This window comes from Anabrus simplex, chromosome 1 (genome assembly GCF_040414725.1).
Source record: "Anabrus simplex isolate iqAnaSimp1 chromosome 1, ASM4041472v1, whole genome shotgun sequence".
Lineage (NCBI taxonomy): Eukaryota > Metazoa > Arthropoda > Insecta > Orthoptera > Tettigoniidae > Anabrus > Anabrus simplex.
Genome location: NC_090265.1, coordinates 437,529,501 through 437,548,809, shown reverse-complemented (window position 1 = coordinate 437,548,809; position 19,309 = coordinate 437,529,501). Strand labels below are relative to the sequence as shown.

The following is a 19,309-nucleotide window of genomic DNA, read 5'->3' as shown; positions in this document are numbered from 1 at the left end:
CCAAAATTTCCGTATTCTACATTCCTTATTTCATGGTGTTTGGATATTATTTTCAGCCGGTGTGTGTATACGATTCCTATATACATGCACTCATCTGTTTGGGGTCACCATAAGTTATACACACATGATTTATTTTTAGGATTTAATATAACAAATTAATGAGAGGTAACTTTGAAGAAGCAGGTATTATTATGTTGGGAGATGGAATACACGAATTGGGGAGTCAATCCTAACATATAGTAAAGAGGGGATGGAGCAAAGGAGAAGAAGCAGAAGTAGTCATGGTAAAGAACGGAATATACAGTATATGGGGATAAACTCTTATAACTATGTGCTTCAGAAATCTACATATTCTGAATGGATGGTGGTGGAGGAATGAAATGGGAAAGCCGACATATATTACAATGCACGGAGGTAGTAAAATTTTGATTTGGTTGTGTGTACAGGAGATGCAGTATATTAGAAATGGTAAATTAAATAGAGATTAAAGAGAGGACCGAATCACATCACTCCCCGGTATTGTTTACGATACCGGTGCATGGGAAGAAGTAGGAGGAGGTTAGTATTGTAAGAAGAAGGGAGGATAATATAATTTATGAATACACATAAGTGATAGAGATACAGTTATTAAGAGAATAATTTCAAATAATTAAGTGTGGGATAGAGGTAGGTTGTCCTAGCAATAGAAGTGATATTGAAAAACCCTTTAAGGCCATTGCTCACATGAAAAGAAAGTATAAAAATAAATGCATTGTGTAAAACTAAATTGGAAGTGATTAGGGCCTTAAAGGCCTTCAGGAAAGAGGGTGATTCTCACGTTCTGGACTGTAAACTAAGAAAGGAATACAAAGTTGTATACAAAGACGAAATTAATAATTACGGATTGTAAAAACAATCATAGTGATAAGTTGTGGAATAGGATTAGCAAAATAAGTAGAGTACATAGACGATATGTTAATGTTAAAATTACTAATGAAATTTGGGTTGATTATTTCCATCAACTGTTAGAATGTCTTGATACTAGGATAAACAATAGAACGTGTATGGATATCTCGAGGGGTCTAGAGATACGTATCCACTGCTTAGATGAAGAAATATCAAAATATGTGGTTTTAGAGATGGTAGTAAAGACCAAATGTAGGAAAGCGAGGGGACTAAGTGGAATAACAATTGATTTTAGGAAAGAAGCTCTCAAAAGTCAACAAATGCTGGAAATATTAGTAAAATTATTCAATAATATATTTTAGTCTTTAGAATTTCCTAAGACCTGTAGATGCGTATAATATGTCCAATTTACAAAAGTGTGGTGAAAGATGTAATATTTACTGAGTCGTAACATTACTGGACTCCCTAAGTAAATTATATACAGTAATTTTGGCAAATAGACTGATCAAATGGGCGGGAGAATTTTCCATTCTTTCGAGATATCAGAGTAGTTTCAGGAAAGGTAGAAGAACAGTAGCTAACATTATGATTGTAAAAATAATAATAATAGACAAATATATCAAACGGAAAGGAGAAAAACTATATAGAACTGCTATAGATCTTGAAAATATCCTTGACTCGGTCAGCAGGGGCGCATTGGTCGGGAAATTACGCCTGTTAGGAGTATCCAGAATGTTGAAATAAGCGATTGAGTTCATCTCTAAAAGGGTAGAGTGTAGTAGTTGGACAGGCGATGGGGTAGTATGTGGCGAAATGAAATGAGAATGTGGCCGACTAGGTACCCACTTATGACCATCAAACTAAGCCAGATTTTCACCAGTAAACTGGAATCCCCAATGGGCTCATATGACCAGTAGTGTATTGTATACCATACAGATGTACGATTAATTTCGACTATGGCGCAAAAACAATAACATTATTATCATTAATTTCGACTATGTGTTATGTAACTTACATTAACAGTGAGTTTAGGATTTGCTGCTTTGCCTCCTTTGTCTTTGGCGGAGACCTTGATTTTCATGTCATCGTCATCATCGAAGTCTTCTTGTCGTGGATATATGACGCCTGTAGTAGGATGAATCCAGAATCGGTTGTTGTTTTCTTCTCCAGCCTCCAAGCTGTACGTGATTACAGCATTCTCTCCTATATCTGCATCTGTAGCCTGTAAAAGACCATATTTGCCTGAGTTTATTCATTATGAAAAAATCAAGAAATGGAAATCAGCACTGAGTATTATTACACACTTGTCTGTCGAGCCCTTAGACTGAAAGCGCTCTTGTTCGCAACTCTGGAGATTTTTCCAGAGGTCTCCCATTTCCACACAGGGCAAGTGGTGGGACTGTACATTAATTAGTGCCATCATGGACGTTTCCTTGTCGGTCCAAGCCCTTTCCCCTCTCATCGTCGCCAATGGACCTTACAATCGGTGCGAGATTAAAACACTAGCATAATAGAATGTTAAGGACACGAACCTGTGTTCCACAACGAACACTTAAACGATTGCATCAAAAATTTCTTGACTGCAAGTGGACTTTTAATAGAAAATTCTAACCACATCAGAGTTTGCGACCATAGACGTATGAAACTTTAGTTTTCAGGTATTAATTTCTCAATTGCATGCAGTAATATATATTTTTGGAATGTGGTACGACTTACTGTTTAGCCACCAATTATCCCAAAGCGAAGGTCTGCACGATCAGTAAACTTGCCTCCATATTTCGATATTTCGATATTTTTGGGGCCAAAATATTACATACCAAAAAAAAAAAAAAGTTCCAGCTAACGGTACGTTATTCGACTTAGTTGGTGAAATCATAGACTGTGGAGGAAAAACGCAGGAAAGAAGTAGTGCATAGTATCACTGAAAGAAAAGAGTCCAGGTTCCGGGATTAGCACTCACACACATACGGAGGCATTATTGAAGAAAGTGATACAGTTAAGATCTGATGTTGTTGATGATTTTCCCGTTAATTTTGATCCCACCATAGTCTGCCAACGTTTCTTTAAAGACTGCCTCTGAGTAAATGTTAAACAACAGAGATGACAGTACACAACCCTGGCGGACGCCCTTGCTGATCGAAGCTGTTTCTGAAGTTCCTTGGCGTGTAGCATCAATAAAATAAGAGTGGTCCTCTGTGGAGCACTGAAGAGAGATGGTGGCTTAAGCATTAGTGATAGATATCAGTTAACTAAGTTTGAAATAAGTTATAACTGTCATAACTACTTGGACTCACCTGCACAGTGGCTAAGGATGGTGGTTGCAACACTTCGGACAACTCTCGTGTCGGGTAGCCCACGGTGACGGATTTGGTGTTAAACACAGGTGGGTTGTCATTCTCATCTTGTATCAACACTACGATGTCCATAATTGATTTCTGATTATCGATAAATTCAAGCCTGTTAAGACAAAAAACATGACACTGGATTATTTTCTATTGCGAATAGCATGATCTTTGACTCTTTGACTACAATCTTAACACACAAGCTTTGCGAATGAGGTATTGTGGGTGTTGCTAGTTAGAACCATTTCAATACCTAAGGACCGTATTACACTAGGACACTGGTCGCGACACCAGTTGACGCGAGCGTTGAGTCATATGGAGCTTATTATATTAGGGACACTGATGCCGCCACCAGTGGACGAGTCCGGCAACCGCTCGGGACACCAACTAGGATACTGGTGGCGCCACCTGGTTGTGATCCTTCCCCCCTCGATATCTGCTCTTTCCTCAATCAGTTCCATTCAAGCTGTTCTTTTCAAAATAAAGGGCAATCCCTCCTTGAGCCACTAGCTCACTGGGACTGGGACTTTCTATAACCAATAAATAAATAAATAAATAAATAAATAAATAAATAAATAAATAAATAAATAAATAAATAAATAAATAAATAAATAAATAAATAAATAAAAATATTTTGCTCATGATGGCTGAAGGAAACGTTATGAAGAAGAGTAGTGCTGGGGATAAGATGGAAGAATTTGTTAATTTAATAGATAAGCAAGGGAATACAGAGGACTTTATAGCCGAAGTTGAAAAATGCCGAGTAATCTGGAACAATGCAACTGACGAGTGCAATGATAGAAATGCCAAAATTAACGCGTGTAACGATATTATGGTATATTTCTTACCCGATTTTGAGGATGTTGCTCACAAGAAAATTTTAGAAATATTAAATTTCGCAAATAGCATCCACACTAGAGAGCAGCGAGTTTTACTTCTGAATACATTTTTGTGTGTTTCATTTCGAAATCAACAAAAGCACGTTATAAGCAGAACTAGCGAAAGTAGGTCGTTCCTTGTAGACGACATTTTTTGAAATGCGTCTATACATGATTTTTGGTGCCGACACCAGTGTCTAGTGAACTTCTGCGTTAGCGACACCTTCAGTGCCACCGGTCTCACTGCCAGTGTCCTAGTATAATAGAGGCCTAACACACTCCCTATAGTTCGCCGACTACGCGTGGCCAGAACTCCTCAGGGTAGATAATCTTGGAGGAGAAATCTTGCTTTCATCCTCAGTTGATCATAAACACACACCGAGCTCGAGAGCTGCAGTCGCTTAAGTACGGCCACTATCCAGTATTCGGGAGGTAGTAGGTTCGAATCCCACTGTCGGCAGCCCTGAAGATAGTTTTCCGTGGTTTCCCATTTTCACACCAGGCAAATGCTGGGGCTGTACCTTAATTAAGGCCACGGCCGCTTCCTTCCCACTCCTAGCCATTTCCTGTCCCATCGTCGCCATAAGACATATCTGTGTCGGTGCGACGTAAAGCAACTAGCAAAAGAAAAAAAAGATCATAAACACATAACGTGTACAAGTAGTTACTTGCTGAACATGTTTACTGTATAAGAATCACTGTAATTGTGTATAACAAGGGATAAAAGGGTTCGTGACTTGGGTATTATTTATTATACTTTCTTCCGCAATAATCTGTACTCGACATCCATTTTCTCTACTGGATGTTGACAAATAATATTAACTATCGCTAAGATTCACAGGCTTTCGAGCTACTAAATGTTTAGCCAGAACTTCTTTCACATTGTATGTGTTATAATCACTGCTAGATCAAATATATTTGAACCTCAGGCCAGCTTAATGAAATTCGATAGAAGTGTTAGCAAAATATGAACTCTAGTCAAATGAAAATTGTCACGCCGAGAAGGAACTGGTTGTTTGTGTTAACATTTGAAAATTTGGAATGGGGTCTAGGAGGTAAAGGTATGCTGAGTTCGTCCGAAAGGACGTGGGTTCGATTTCTCGTTGGAATTCGAAGAATTTAAAAACGAAACTTCTACGTCTGGAGAGGCACATAGCCCTGAGGTTCACTCAGCCTACACAAAAATATAGTACAAGGTTCATTCTTGGTAGCAAAGATGGTCGAGTAAGGAAAAACCATTTTAACCTACTTAGTTCCGAAGTTGCGGATGGTGGAAGCCTTTCCCTTCTCAATCGACTTCGTGGCCTGTAAGAAGATGGATTTGCTTTTTTACCGTGCGGCTACGTAAAAGTTACCGGTCGCTGGTTATCGTAACTATAGCAGACTTCTTAATTCCTAATCACAGATGTTAACTATGCTTACAAGTAATATGAATAATAAACTACCGTAAATAAACTTAACATAGCACGATTTTACTTTACAGCTATTTAGTTAACACTTGTGTTATGCTTTAAAAATAACCTTAATTCCATTGGACCGAATGTCAAATTTCTTACTACAGCGTCGTTCAAAGTAATGTGGAAATTGGAACTTTACGATGTCGCTCTTATTTACCGTAGTCAACTTGTACTAACCTAAAAGCATTTCTTTCTTTATCCAATAAAACAATTGGATTCTTATCACGTGGCTACACAGCGTCACGTGGGTGATTCAATTCTTGTATCTGCTGATTCTTGAATGATACAATTTCTTTCACGGATGATGTTGACTGTTTGAATAGTGCGGCCTGAACTGACCGTAATATGTTGATCCTCAACACGGTATGAAAAAAAAATACTGTGCGTTACCTGGGCGAAAGCGTTTCACGTTTTAAGTTAGTTTCAAAATTCCAGCCGAGCCATTCCTCAACTAAGAAGTAAACCCCTTACAGTACTTCCGACCCTTGTGTTGTAAATATTTACGGCTTTCAGATGTGTTTGAGAGAGAGTATGTGTATGTTTAAGTACATCAACAATATTGTAGAAAACTGAAAAAAGAATATTAAATGGTAGCCTAATTTCGGTTATGGGTCAGATAAATTCATTTCTGAAAATCGTCGAATATTTCCGTTATCTAATGGGTAGAGAGACATCCTTACACAGAATACGATGAGGAGTATATTGAGTTCTCATGATCTGAAGAGGATACAACTGGTTATTTAAAAATTAACACATGCCGATAAAATACAGTGCTTTGTAAGTTTTATATCACACTAAATTTATACTCTTAGAGTAGATAAAAGGACCATACGTACCGAGGAAGTTCACCCACGTAATCTCCGGAGCCCCTCGCTGATCGTCTACTCTGTATCTCATCATCATCCCCACAAGTTGCATTCACCGTCAGCCTGATGGTGGGTTCTGCTGCATTGTTGAACTCATCGGCTTCTCTGTCCAGGGATTTCACCATGGTATGTCCAGTCGTGCCATTCACTATGAAATAATCTGTGGGAAAGATTAAAAGAATATTGATTATACTCGTATTTATAGGAAATAATTCATAAAAATATTCCTCCTAGAGTTTTCCTGCGACACTTATTTTAGTTGGCGGCCACTCGGTCGGCCAACGGAGCAAAGCAAGTCTGTGTCCCGCAGGCCGCACTCGTCGGCGGCGGGCTACGACGCTCGGTTTCGGCTCTCGAGCCAGCCAGCTCCCTGGTTGATCCTGCCAGTAGTCATTTGCTTGTCTCAAAGATTAAGCCATGCATGTCTCAGTGCAAGCCAAATTAAGGTGAAACCGCGAATGGCTCATTAAATCAGTTATGGTTCCTTAGATCGTACCACTTTACTTGGATAACTGTGGTAATTCTAGAGCTAATACATGCAAACAGAGTCCCGACCAGAAGTGGAAGGGACGCTTTTATTAGATCAAAATCAATCGGTCGGCTCGTCCGGTCCGTTTGCCTTGGTGACTCTGAATAACTTTGGGCTGATCGCACGGTCTTCGTACCGGCGACGCATCTTTCAAATGTCTGCCTTATCAACTGTCGATGGTAGGTTCTGCGCCTACCATGGTTGTAACGGGTAACGGGGAATCAGGGTTCGATTCCGGAGAGGGAGCCTGAGAAACGGCTACCACATCCAAGGAAGGCAGCAGGCGCGCAAATTACCCACTCCCGGCACGGGGAGGTAGTGACGAAAAATAACGATACGGGACTCATCCGAGGCCCCGTAATCGGAATGAGTACACTTTAAATCCTTTAACGAGTATCCATTGGAGGGCAAGTCTGGTGCCAGCAGCCGCGGTAATTCCAGCTCCAATAGCGTATATTAAAGTTGTTGCGGTTAAAAAGCTCGTAGTTGGATTTGTGTCCCACGCTGTCGGTTCATCGCTCGTCGGTGTCTAACTGGCATGGTTCGTGGGACGTCCTGCCGGTGGTGGCGAGTCGAAAGCGCGCGGCCGCCGTGGTTATCCGCGTGCGGTTCCTGCGCGCCGTAGGCGGACCCCGATGAAATCCTACCGCGGTGCTCTTCATTGAGTGTCAGGTTCTATTACTTTGCATGCCATTCTAAATTTTGTCCTGTTAAGGTCTTCATCAGACCTGACACTCACGATCTTAATGTCTTCCTTCAGATGATCAATCAACCTTTTCTTGGCATTTTCGCGTGGTCGATTTACTCTTGAGTTGTACTGGACTTCTGTCTTAGTAATTGATCGATGTTTTCTTCTCATGGTATATCCATACCATCTGAGGTGAACGTCTCGCTCCTGTCCGAATTTGGAGCAAGTCCCAACCGTTGTCTGGCATGGACATTTGTAACGTGGTCGAGTTTGGTAAGTCCTAACAAGCAACGGGGCATTTTAATTTCCATTGCAAAGAGCCGGTATTCTGAACCGTAGAGTGCAACAAGTCCAATCATGGATTTATACACTTTTACTTTGAGATAATAGGATAATTTCTTGTCAACCTCGTTTACTCATACTCGAGCATCAAGAAGCGTTTCACCATCCGAGATGTTGTATGAACTAAGGTATTTAAGTTGATCATGATCGTTAACCACCATGGTGCCATCCGTTCGTGGGTCACATTCAAGGTAATCGGTTTTCTTAATGTTATGCCGCAGACAATTTTCACTCATGCGTTCATTCAAGCACTGTATACTTCCTTCTAAGCTTTGATGGGTTTTATCCGCGAGAAACACGTCGTCAGTGTATAAGATCGTCAATGGATGAGGTGTTTGGATGTTTCACGTTACTGAGTCCATGCATAAGATCAAAATTAGAGACGAAATTTCACATTCTTGGTGGATCCCAACACTGATTGTAAATGAAGACGAAGTTCCTCCTGGTACAGAATCTGTATCTATTGAAGATATTGTTGTGGCCATTTTTCCAAAAAAAAAAAAAAAAAGATAGCCTTTGTCTTACTAGCTTTTGATCTAGAGCAAATCAGTCGATTAGGAAAATAAATGATGACAAGTTATTAGTCTTTCATTTTTCTCCCCACCTATTTTTTCAGACTCTGGCGGGGTCGTGTATGCGATCTGCCTTGCATCTATGGACATAGTTTTATGGTTGAAGACTAGAACATCCATATCAGCCCATGAAATACGAGGGTCGAGTCATAAGTCATGGCAACTTTTTTTTTTCTCGTGAACAGGAGAAAACACGGAAAATCTAAGATAAGCATTTGGAAATATAGGGCATGTACTTATGCATAGTGCCTGAAGAAAAATTCTGACTTCAGGAAATTCTCGTAGGAAAGTGACAGAACACAGGCCATTGGTAAACAATGTTTTATTATGGTAGAGACAGAAAATACACAAGACTGCGTACAAAGGGCAGGTCTCCACTGGTTACCCACATTCAACACAATCACCCAAGGTTTCCACTGTGCGTTGCCAGCGGTGGGGCAGGCGCTGAATACCACTCGCTGCATGTTATCGCTAACGTGTAACACCTCTCTCCGAAATGCTGTTACGATGTTCTCGTTGTTAGCAAACCGTTGTCCATCTAATGCTTCCCGTAGCTCTGCATAGCACTAGCGTGCATTTCTGCAGCGGAGAACTGCTATTTTAATATGCGATCGTTGCTCCTGCTTGTTGACTTCCATTTTGTGACGCTCTCACTCACACACTGAACTTGGGGGCATGCTTAGACCCGCACTGTTGTTTACATACACCATCTAGTGGCATCATACGCAAGTACATACCGACCGTTTTCAAATGCATGTCTTAGATTTTCCGTGTTGTCTCCTGTTCGCGAGAAAAAAATAGTTGGCATGACTTATGACTCGACCTACGTATTTCTCGAGATTGGTATTGGATGCGATATACAACGGGCATTGTCAAGTTTTTCTATAGATGAGTAACCCACATACTCGTAGCTAGAATACATCACAAGGGAGTGAATAAGCTTTGTGTTGTGTTGTGTTGTGTTGTGTTGTGTTGTGTTGTGTTGTGTTGTGTTGTGACTTGCCTTGAAGGAGGGGAGTTCACGCAGCTATATACTACCATAGCATTTTGTTATCGTTCCAACAAGGCACACATCGCCCTATCTATGGTCTATGAAGCTTGGAACATGTACAACGTAGCTAATTGTTTGCCTGTGTCCTAGCCTTCGACCATCACCTCCTCATCCTCGTCCAACGAATTTCAATACCCTAAGCCACGATACACACGGCCCATTACAGGGCCAAATAAACAAATCCGTTTGTGGAAGCTATAAAGTATGTAACCTTATCACATCCCAGACAATTTGGCGAAAAACTACAAGAAACTTGCGTGGAATTCGGACCTTTCAGCACCGCGCCCCTGCAAAGTCAGCTATTGCGAGGCTTGACATGCGACGCGGTTTCCGGCCTATATAACACCTGCTCCAGGTCTGTGCGTGAACCACCTGTTGTAGAGTAGTTTACGTGCTGTGCTCGTTTTCTCTATCAAGGTACCCATAATGAATTAATAGTTTTGCTCACGATTCCTGCAATTTTCTAGCCCGTAAACACACATTTCGTTACATTACCCCGGTTAATGTTTTTGCTAGTGGCTTTTACGTCGCACCGATACAGATAGGTCTCATGGCGACGATGGGATATGAAAAGCCTAGGAGTTGGAAGGAAGCGGCCGTGGCCTTAATTTACAGCCCAGCATTTGCATGGTATGAAGATGGGAAACCACGGAAAACCATCTTCAGGGCTGCCGACAGTGGGATTCGAACCCACTATTTCCCGGATGTAAGCTCACAGCCGCGCCCCCTAACCGCACGGCCAACTCGCCCGGTACACCCCCGGTTAAGGGAGAGGGACCGTTGTATTTCAGAATTATAGTAAACACGGTGGGAACATAAACTTAAATCGCAAGGGGCTGGTGAACCAGCCGGTATGATTAAACGAAGGGAGTTGGGTGAACGGTTCGGATCACGTAGCTGTGAGTTTGCATTCGGGAGATCGTGGGTCGAACCCCACTATCAGCAGCACAAAAGATGGCCTTCCGTGGTCTCCCATTCTCACACAAGGCAAATGCTGAATCTATATCTTAATTGCAGTCTACGACTCTTCCTTAACAGTCCTAGATCTGTCCTATCCCTCCGTCGCCATAAAACCTATCTGAGTCAGTGTAACATAAACCAAATAGAGTTCCATCCAGTAACAGGGAAATAGGGGTGGATCGATCACACCTTGAGAAGACCACAAGGAAACATTACACAACAAACACTGAATTGGAATCCGCTGGTTTGTAAATTCATTTACCAGTCTGTGGTGATTGCATAAAGTTTCAAGAAGTACATCAGTACATCAGTACATGTCTTGATAAACTTGGGAAATTGAAAATAAACTTATTTGAAAGTACGATTTACTTGGGCCGAAACTTTATTTCGTGGCCAACTATTGTAGTAGCCGGTGGGCGAGCTGCAAAGAATTGCACGCTTTTCTTTCGGAATAAACAAAGATACTTCAATCCTTCCTTCCTTCCTTCCTTCCTTCCTTCCTTCCTTCCTTCCTTCCTTCCTTCCTTGCAAAGAAATTTGTACTAATGCAGTTGAATTACAGCCTTGTATCATCGTTTGCCTCTGAATTTATGCCATTGCTACGTAGTTAGGTCATGAAACTGCGAGATTTCGGTATGACCTTCCCTAACTGTCTAGTTAGTTTTACGCCTTACTAACTACCTTTATGGTTCAGAGCCACCGAAGACCCGGAATTTTGTCCTGAAGGAGATGTGGCTGGAAATCTATCTAGACGAGGATAATGTACGAGGGATCTAAATATGGTATTGGCAATATTGATAGAATGCAATATTTAATGAACTAACAAGTACAATTTTACTGCTTTACATTCCCTCAATGTAGTCTCTCGCTGAGTCTATTACCTTTTGCTAAATGTCGGGAAGCCGTTGGGGACCGCTGGCAAGGCGTTCTCTGTTGATGACAGCGTCGAGGCGCCCTATTGCTTAGAGTACACATTCCACCTCAGAAAATCGATGGCCTCGGAGGGGTCCTTCAACTTCGGAAACAGGTCGAACTGACGAGGACTCATGCCTGGTGAGCACGGATGGTGTTTCGAAACCTCACGGTGCAACCGTTGCATTAAGAGCTTTGCATGCAACACGATAAGGCGATTGTCTCGCAATAAACGTGTACGTTTGCGCCGCATAGCAGGACGCATATGTCACTCCAGAAATCGGCAATAGTAGTCACTGTGACGGTTTTGTCCCTCAGGCTCAGCATGCGTAAGAATAACACCCTCGTAGCCGTATGCCACAATCAGTATAAGTTTCATCCGACTGGGTTCCTGTCGAAATATCTGTGGATGTGACGAACCTGGGTGAAGCCATTCGTTCGATTGACGCTTTAATTCATGCCCACGTCTCATCAATGGCGACACTGCGTTGCAGAAATGCGTCTCCTTCTGTCCAGGTGGATGTCAGCCAGTGCATACCGGTGCCATTTCTGTATGCCGGTGAATGGAACCCAACGGGAAGCAATGTTCCTCATGTTGAACATTTCGTCAGTATGTGTCACAGTGTTCGATGACTAAGACCGACCTCTACAGATAATTCTCGGATAATCCATCGAAGCTCTATGGGAACGAGACACTCACTAAGTAAATCTTATCTTGAGGAATGGTCGGCCGTCCTGTGCAGTGCAAATCCGCAGTCTAATTCCGACCCGCACGAAACGCCTTGACCCATCGTGCAACTGTCCTATACGGTATTGCATTTTCAGCACAGGCTTCACTTAATCCTCGATAATATTCTGATGCATTTTTGCCACGGGCAACCTCAGTTTTAATCCACGAACGCTGATCACCTTTTGAATACATGCTTTAGAGAGGTAAATCGACACTCTTCACTTCAAAGCTACACAGCAACAACACTCCCAACTGGATGCCCGTCAAATGCACACTACACATTGACAACAGTGCCACTTGACCGCTTCCAAATCGTATTTGCGCATGCCAGATCTCCTGCGAGTGTCTGGACTGCGTTGCTATTTCTTTATTTACAGCCCTCGTGTTTGAGAATCATCCAAATAGCCCGGGATCGAGCCCACCAGCTTTGGCTCAGAAAGCCAGCGCTTCACCATCTGACAATGAACCATTCAGTCTGGATTATACATATCTGTCTGTACCTTGAAGCAACCCTTAACATACCGGTATCCAGAATTACTCACATCCTCTACTGTAGTTTAAAATGTATTCATTAATTACCTTCTGTTGATCCGATATCCGTCTCAAAGGTGAATGTACAGCTGACAGTTTCAGAAGTCTCTAGTGCAGGTAGTATTGTAGTTATTTTGTTCTCTGGCACCTTAACCCTCTGGTACCGCGCTTGGAAGACGAAGGTGCTGTTGTAACAGACTTGTCCACTGCTCACCACAATTATTAGCTAGAACAAGAAAGACGAGGAAGTTTGAATTCTTTAGAGAAAAACAGTTACCGTAAATTTCAACTGAACAGTGTTCTACCAGTGGTGGTCCTTCCAAAGGGGGCAAGGAGGGTACATGGCAAGCATTTATAATTCTACAGCACTAGGATGCACACATGCCTTCTCATACAGTTTATTTCTTTAAAAAGTACTATGCAATGTATTTAGCTTCAACACTGTTCTCTGCTTCCTGGACTTTCAGTCATCCTAGTTCGAAGATGAACCGCCTCCGCTGCTACGTATATCTTTCAAAAATACTACAAATTTACCCTACTTATATAGTTATAATTGTCTGCGAGACCTGTAGCTTCTGTGGTGTTCGGTTGCTCATTTTGTTCTGTACTTAACAGCTCTTCGGCATGTACACTTACGTGCAAAATATTTGGCCATATAGAGACGTTTTTTCTAAGGCGTATAGACTCCGCAGAGGCCTGGTGCAAGTCTTTCAAATCGATGCCGAAATAGGCGACCTGCACGTCTATGAAGATGCTTAAGACAACATATACACCCAATCCGCGATCCTACCGGGAATCGAACTCAGGACCTCTTGAACCATTTAGCCATAGAATCGGACATAGAAACGCTGACTTAGATTAGCAATGAAATATTTAACATCACTCCGCCCCCCCCCCCTAACTTCTCGACTATTCTCAAGCATCAACCTCCTTCTCCCTCTTGCATACTTGTAGCTTCGTAAATGGCATGTTACTTACTTCCAGCAAAAGATGTCTGGAGGGTAAGATTTCTCCACCCCTTCCGTCCACTACAAGATCAAGTCTCTTATTGTATTACATTCAGCTACACCCCCCTCATTATTAACTCCAATGATAGCAAATTTCATTAAGGGAGCCTATTTCTGGCCCATTCTTCATTTTACATCGAAAGTAACATCATTCACTGAGTCGTTTTTGTTTCCCTGGATTTAATTCAAGCCAGTCATAAAGCGAAACACTAAAGGCCGGGCGGGGTCAGGTACAGTATTAGGTAAATTTAAAAACTGTGGAAGAAAGAGCACTATTGCGTTCTACGTGTATGGGCCAGATTTTCTGCTCGCAAGTGTACTACTTGTAATGAACACGACATAAGCTGTAAGTTTATTTCAAGTACAATGCGGTCGTGAAAGTTAATTATTCACTATTTTCAAGTGTTTTAGTAGGATTGGACACCAACGAAGGTTTCTAAGTTTTAAAGCAACTGGAAAACTTCCATGCTCATGAGAGCTTCGTATCTTCCTCCTGTAAATCCGTCACCGAACCACTTAGGTTTATTTTATTTGTACAGTTTTGAACGAGGTGAAGAATATGTGATTGAGTGCAAGTTATTGCTGCAAATTCTTGCAAGGCACTTGCTTCTGGGTTTACATTGCATGCAAGAAAACTAAGCCAAATTACTTGTACAAGTTTTTCACATGTTACTTGCAGCAACAACTTGCAGTTATTGTTTACATGTGCTTATGTGCTTGCAGTTCTAGTCAACCAAAATGGCGACTTACAGGCAGATGAGATGAGCTGCTGCTCTCTTAATTCTTATGAATAAACAACAAAAATCATATCTATAAATAAATGATTAGGGTATTTATGATTAAAACGCTGCCCTACTGCACAAAAATTACGCCAGCAACATTTACAGTCCACTGATGACAAATGAGAAAATTTTCTTTAAATTTGTGATTGTGCTATGAATGCGGTGGTAGATAATATTAAACGTGCAAATTTTCATTCCAATAAGGATTCCTGGACTTTTAGAATGTGAAAAATCATTAAATTTAGACTGGAGAATCGTGAATCTCTCTCATTAATTATGTTTAGCCCATAATAGATCAGAATGAAGTGGAATTGTGCTACCTGGCAAAGGTCCTCTATGATTTTCTTCTAGAGATTAAACTCACAATAAACGGGCCCACCCAGTACGTACCCACGGTAAACGACAAAGAGCTACAAATATGTTTGATTAAACACTTTTAGAAAATATTATTTCATTTTCTAATTCAGCTATTTAAATTTTCTACGTCTTGGAAACTTTAAATTCGTTGCATGTGGGCTCCTTTTACGCCACATGATACTAATTCTCTCTAGGCCTAAAATGTTACAACGCCCGGTACCCAGCATTTTCCTCATCCGGAAAGTCAGCTTCTGCTTCGGTCGAGCGGTTTATGAAAAGTACCGTCGATATGCCGCCATGTTACGCGATAGTTAAAACATTAATTAGGGACCTGCCCTAACAAAACTTACTTCATTTCCTAAATGAGATAGGCGTAAAATCTCATAAAATCACAACCCAAAATCCAATGCACAGTATTTTGACAACTCAACAAGCGACAATAATAAATATTCTGTAATGGGGGATAAAGGATCCACAACTTCACTTTCAGATGCAAAGAAATAAGAAAAGAAAAACAAATTAGGTTTGTCTTTGCTAAGAAACATACTTTATCCGAAGTTGTTGCTATGCTACTGTCTACGAATTTAATCGCTGATAAATACGGCCACCGAGACTCGACCGGTATCCCTGAGGAGCCGCCTTTTATTTTTATAAGTTTTTCACTACATGGGAAAACTGTGTTTTCAAGTTTTGCCATTTTCGCAGTATTTCTTTCGGTGACGTGTTAAGTCCTCCGCAATTGTGTTGAAAGCATTGGATTTCTTACTTCTGTCTCTGAATTAACTGCTGTGAACGTCCCAAATTACTGGGAAGCTCTCGAGTTTTTGTATCCACTAGTGCCTTTTCTGGACTATTAGCCTTTTTGCTCCATTTCTGAAAAATAAATTTGAGCATATGGTGACTGCATGAATGTAATTATGTTTTACAAATTAAATTAACAATATATACTGAAACAAATGTATGAAATTTGATCACCTACTTACCAACTTGCGCCTTCTGCTTGCACAGAATAGGATTGGATTATGCCGGTGCAAGTAACTTGTGGAAGCTCGCGAAATGTCCTTCACACTGCTTGCACGAGACTGGCCGCAAGCTTCTCGTCCAAGAAATTGCTAACGGCTGCAAGTCAGCTTGCTGGGGAATTTAGACTTGCAAATGGTGCAGCAAGTTGCTCTATGCAAGTAAATTGCTGCAAGAACTTGCTAGTGTAAACGTAGCCTAAAACTCAAGAATAAAATATAAAATTCTTATTCTTCTTTCTTCGTGGGCTGAACTTTTCACCGACGAGATCTTAGTTGTGGAGTCACTTCAGCAGATCCTCCAGTGCTAGCAGAACGTGGTGGTAGCAGTAGTAGTAGTAGTAATAGTCTCATATATTTGACCAAGTCTTCTTACCGCTTCATGTCTTTAGTCCTTTTCATTTAGATCATCGAGCGATGCTATTGCAGTTCCTCACATTCATATCGGAAGCGCTTCTTTTTTTAAACTCCTAGCGTCATTCCGACCAACTTCACCCCGGTGACATTAAGACGACACTTGTGATGTTCAAAAGAATGTCCGATATTTTGAAGAACAGGCCTGTGCAGATCTCACCACCGTCATGAAGAGATTACCTTCAAGCTTCGATGCCGTTCTGTTGTGTAACAATGATGGTCACTGTTGCCACTTCAGCCATCCCAATCCCGTGTTCTGCATCCCCATCGCATTCATCGGCTTTATAACAGAGTTCGTTATATTTAATTTACACAACTCTACAAGCTAAGTAATGTACTTCCGTTCACTGTGAAATAGTGAATATCTACAACATATTTTTTCTGAACGTAAGCAAATATAACATTTCTCTCTTCCATTAAATACGTTTTTCCACTTTAGGACTTTCGCTCAGGAGGAGACAGACATACTGTATATGATTTGTTAGTGAAAACACAATCATGTTTCAGGAATGAATATAAATTCTGGAAAACCTTCGCGCATTAGCAGGCTTGATATTTGGCTGATGTTGTCACTGTCTTCTTGCCAGTGGCAGCCGCGGTTAAAATAGCAGGTAAAATTGTTTATTCATTTATTTATTCATAGGCATTCGCCTGCTGGAGATCATAAAGATATCTTCCGAGCGCACCAAGGTCGCCCATTAGAATTCTTATATGGCTGAAGAAATCAATTCTAGAAGCACAAGCTCTGCCACAATACTGGAACAGCAGCAGCCACCTGTAATATTGTAGAACGTGATGATTGTTGTTTTTCAAAGTGTTGAGCGAGTTCATGTAGCCTAACGTCGGCTCATCAGACACTGTAGATGTCAATTTATCACTTCTACATTTTAAAGTTAAGAACGTATCTTTGTCACTTTTCCTATCCTCCTTGGTCACGTCGTTCATTTTTCTATTTTAAGAAAATGTAAATTTGTATCCTCGCCTCTTCAGGTACACCCTCAATGGAGGTGATATGTATGCATCTTTTCAATCACACATCAGCCTCTTGCCAATCTTAAATGTCCGGCAGTACGTGGAATCTAACCCGCGCTTCGAGGGGGGAAGCTGATACTACTAACCGTTGATCTACGAAGATGAATTGTTCACTTGGGAATAATCACTTGCTGGAAGGCGCGTGCAAGGGCATTGCAATATGGCCTGCCCATCGAAGTTGATATCTGACAATCATGGATTTTATACTCTCGGTATTGGCTACTTCTAAGACACCGTTGATCGTTCGATGGTCCTACAGTTCTACTAAAAGCGTCTTTTGTTAGCAGTCCTAGTCCTGCATCCTTAATCAACTGTTACTATTACCATGACCGTGCAGGTGTATAGCTGCGTGTAGATACCGATGTCATGGTTGTTGAAGGCCCTGCTGAGGAGAGACCGAACATCGCACTATCACATCTGGGGTGATGCTGTATTTCAGCGGTTGTAAGTATTAGCAGTGATAATGTGAGGCTAATATTTGAAATGGAAGTGTGGTTAGGATTCTCAGTAGATATGGAGGTCTCGCGGTCGCGATCAAAATGCCAATCGTCATGTGAAAGGCGAGCTTCTTTGTTTGATTCTTTCTTTTACATATTATTATGTGAAATTTTAATATTTTATAATCATTCTGTTTGTACTCTGCACTGGTGAACAAATAACGATTTTAAAACACTGAAACCGGGAGTTCACAAGGAAGTCTTCGTGTATTAGTCTGTAAGTAGGTCGGCAACTACAGTGATCTAAAAGTTGTACAGGTAGACTTTATTAGTGAAGTTACTGATAGAGAAAAATCTTTCTGAATACTTACAGGCACCGTATCGATGAGCTCTGTCTCCGGTATGACAGCCTTCAGTTGGAAGTTGTGCTCTCCAACGCTGGGGTAATTCGTCAGTTTGACAGCGCCCGTTTTTCTGTCTATGTCCAACCAATTAACTTCAGTTTCTGCGTATAGAAACAAACACGATAACATTATTATGATGACGTGTATTCAAAATACATATAAGTACAATATTTCTTTGATGTGAATTTATAAAATTCCGATGCTTTGCATTTTCTTGTGTTCTAGTGTTCTAGTGTTTTTCAGAAGAGAGAATCCTAATACATGATAATCCTCTAATTTAGTTCGTAAATGATGATGATAATTAACCTGATCTAAGGTGGTGTCGTCACTTCCCACTCGGAAGGCTAGCGCATGGTGAGCCTCCTGGTGACAAAGGAGAGTACCACTTACAGTAGACCAACGGCAAGGTATTCTCAAATTCAAACCGCCGTTATTAGGGAAGTCTTCCTGGTGGAAAGACGATTTTCTCTTTTGAAGACTCAGAGCATAGTTTCCGTGATACGTAAAGAATTTATTCTTGTTCTCTTGATGTGGAAAAGCCCAAAAGCTACATTTTCTATAATAATATCCATGGCCAATCGAGAACCTCAGATAAAAATTTTAAACTTTAATCTTGTTAACATAAATCAAAGTTTTCTTACCTTCACCGTAGGTAATGGAGAATTCAACGTTTTTAACTTCTTTCTTCAGCTTTGGTTCCAATAATACTATGTTTTTGATAGGTGAATAAATTGTAAACTCATATTCTCTCTCTGAAAACTCGGGTTTTGTCAGTGGTTCAGGCGTACCTGGAAAAAATTAAAAGAAGTCAACACATCGAAAATACTGGAGTATTACAGGGTAAACGTGATGACCAGGAATGTTCACAACCATGAACATATTTCAACTCGTTACATGTTGATGGGAAGTGAGTAGTCATTATTATTAATACATTGTTGTATATGAAGCTTATACCATAGCATAATGATTTCCAAACTGCGAGACGTGAATCCCTCGGAGTTTGAGGAGTGCTGCAAAATGGGGCGCAGTATACTTTCTTACAGACAAAAGTAAAAATTGCTCTAAATAAACTAGATTAAATTGCAAAAATTATAAAGTACATGATGATGTTGAT

At 40.9% G+C, this 19,309-nt stretch overlaps 1 protein-coding gene across 5 annotated transcripts in view; it reads right to left on the bottom strand.

Annotated features, from left to right (window-relative positions):
• The window catches only part of LOC136856914 (cadherin-23), a 194,863-nt gene that overhangs the window by 43,579 nt on the left and 131,975 nt on the right, over positions 1 to 19,309 (bottom strand). For all 5 annotated transcript variants that reach the window (XM_067135157.2, XM_067135158.2, XM_067135159.2 and 2 more), the window contains 6 exons: positions 18,837 to 18,983; positions 18,163 to 18,296; positions 12,792 to 12,969; positions 6,399 to 6,588; positions 3,180 to 3,342; positions 1,901 to 2,107 (listed from right to left, as the gene is read on the bottom strand). In XM_067135157.2, the coding sequence (XP_066991258.2) occupies positions 1,901 to 2,107; positions 3,180 to 3,342; positions 6,399 to 6,588; positions 12,792 to 12,969; positions 18,163 to 18,296; positions 18,837 to 18,983 (1,019 nt within the window). The remainder of the gene's footprint in view (positions 1 to 1,900; positions 2,108 to 3,179; positions 3,343 to 6,398; positions 6,589 to 12,791; positions 12,970 to 18,162; positions 18,297 to 18,836; positions 18,984 to 19,309) is intronic.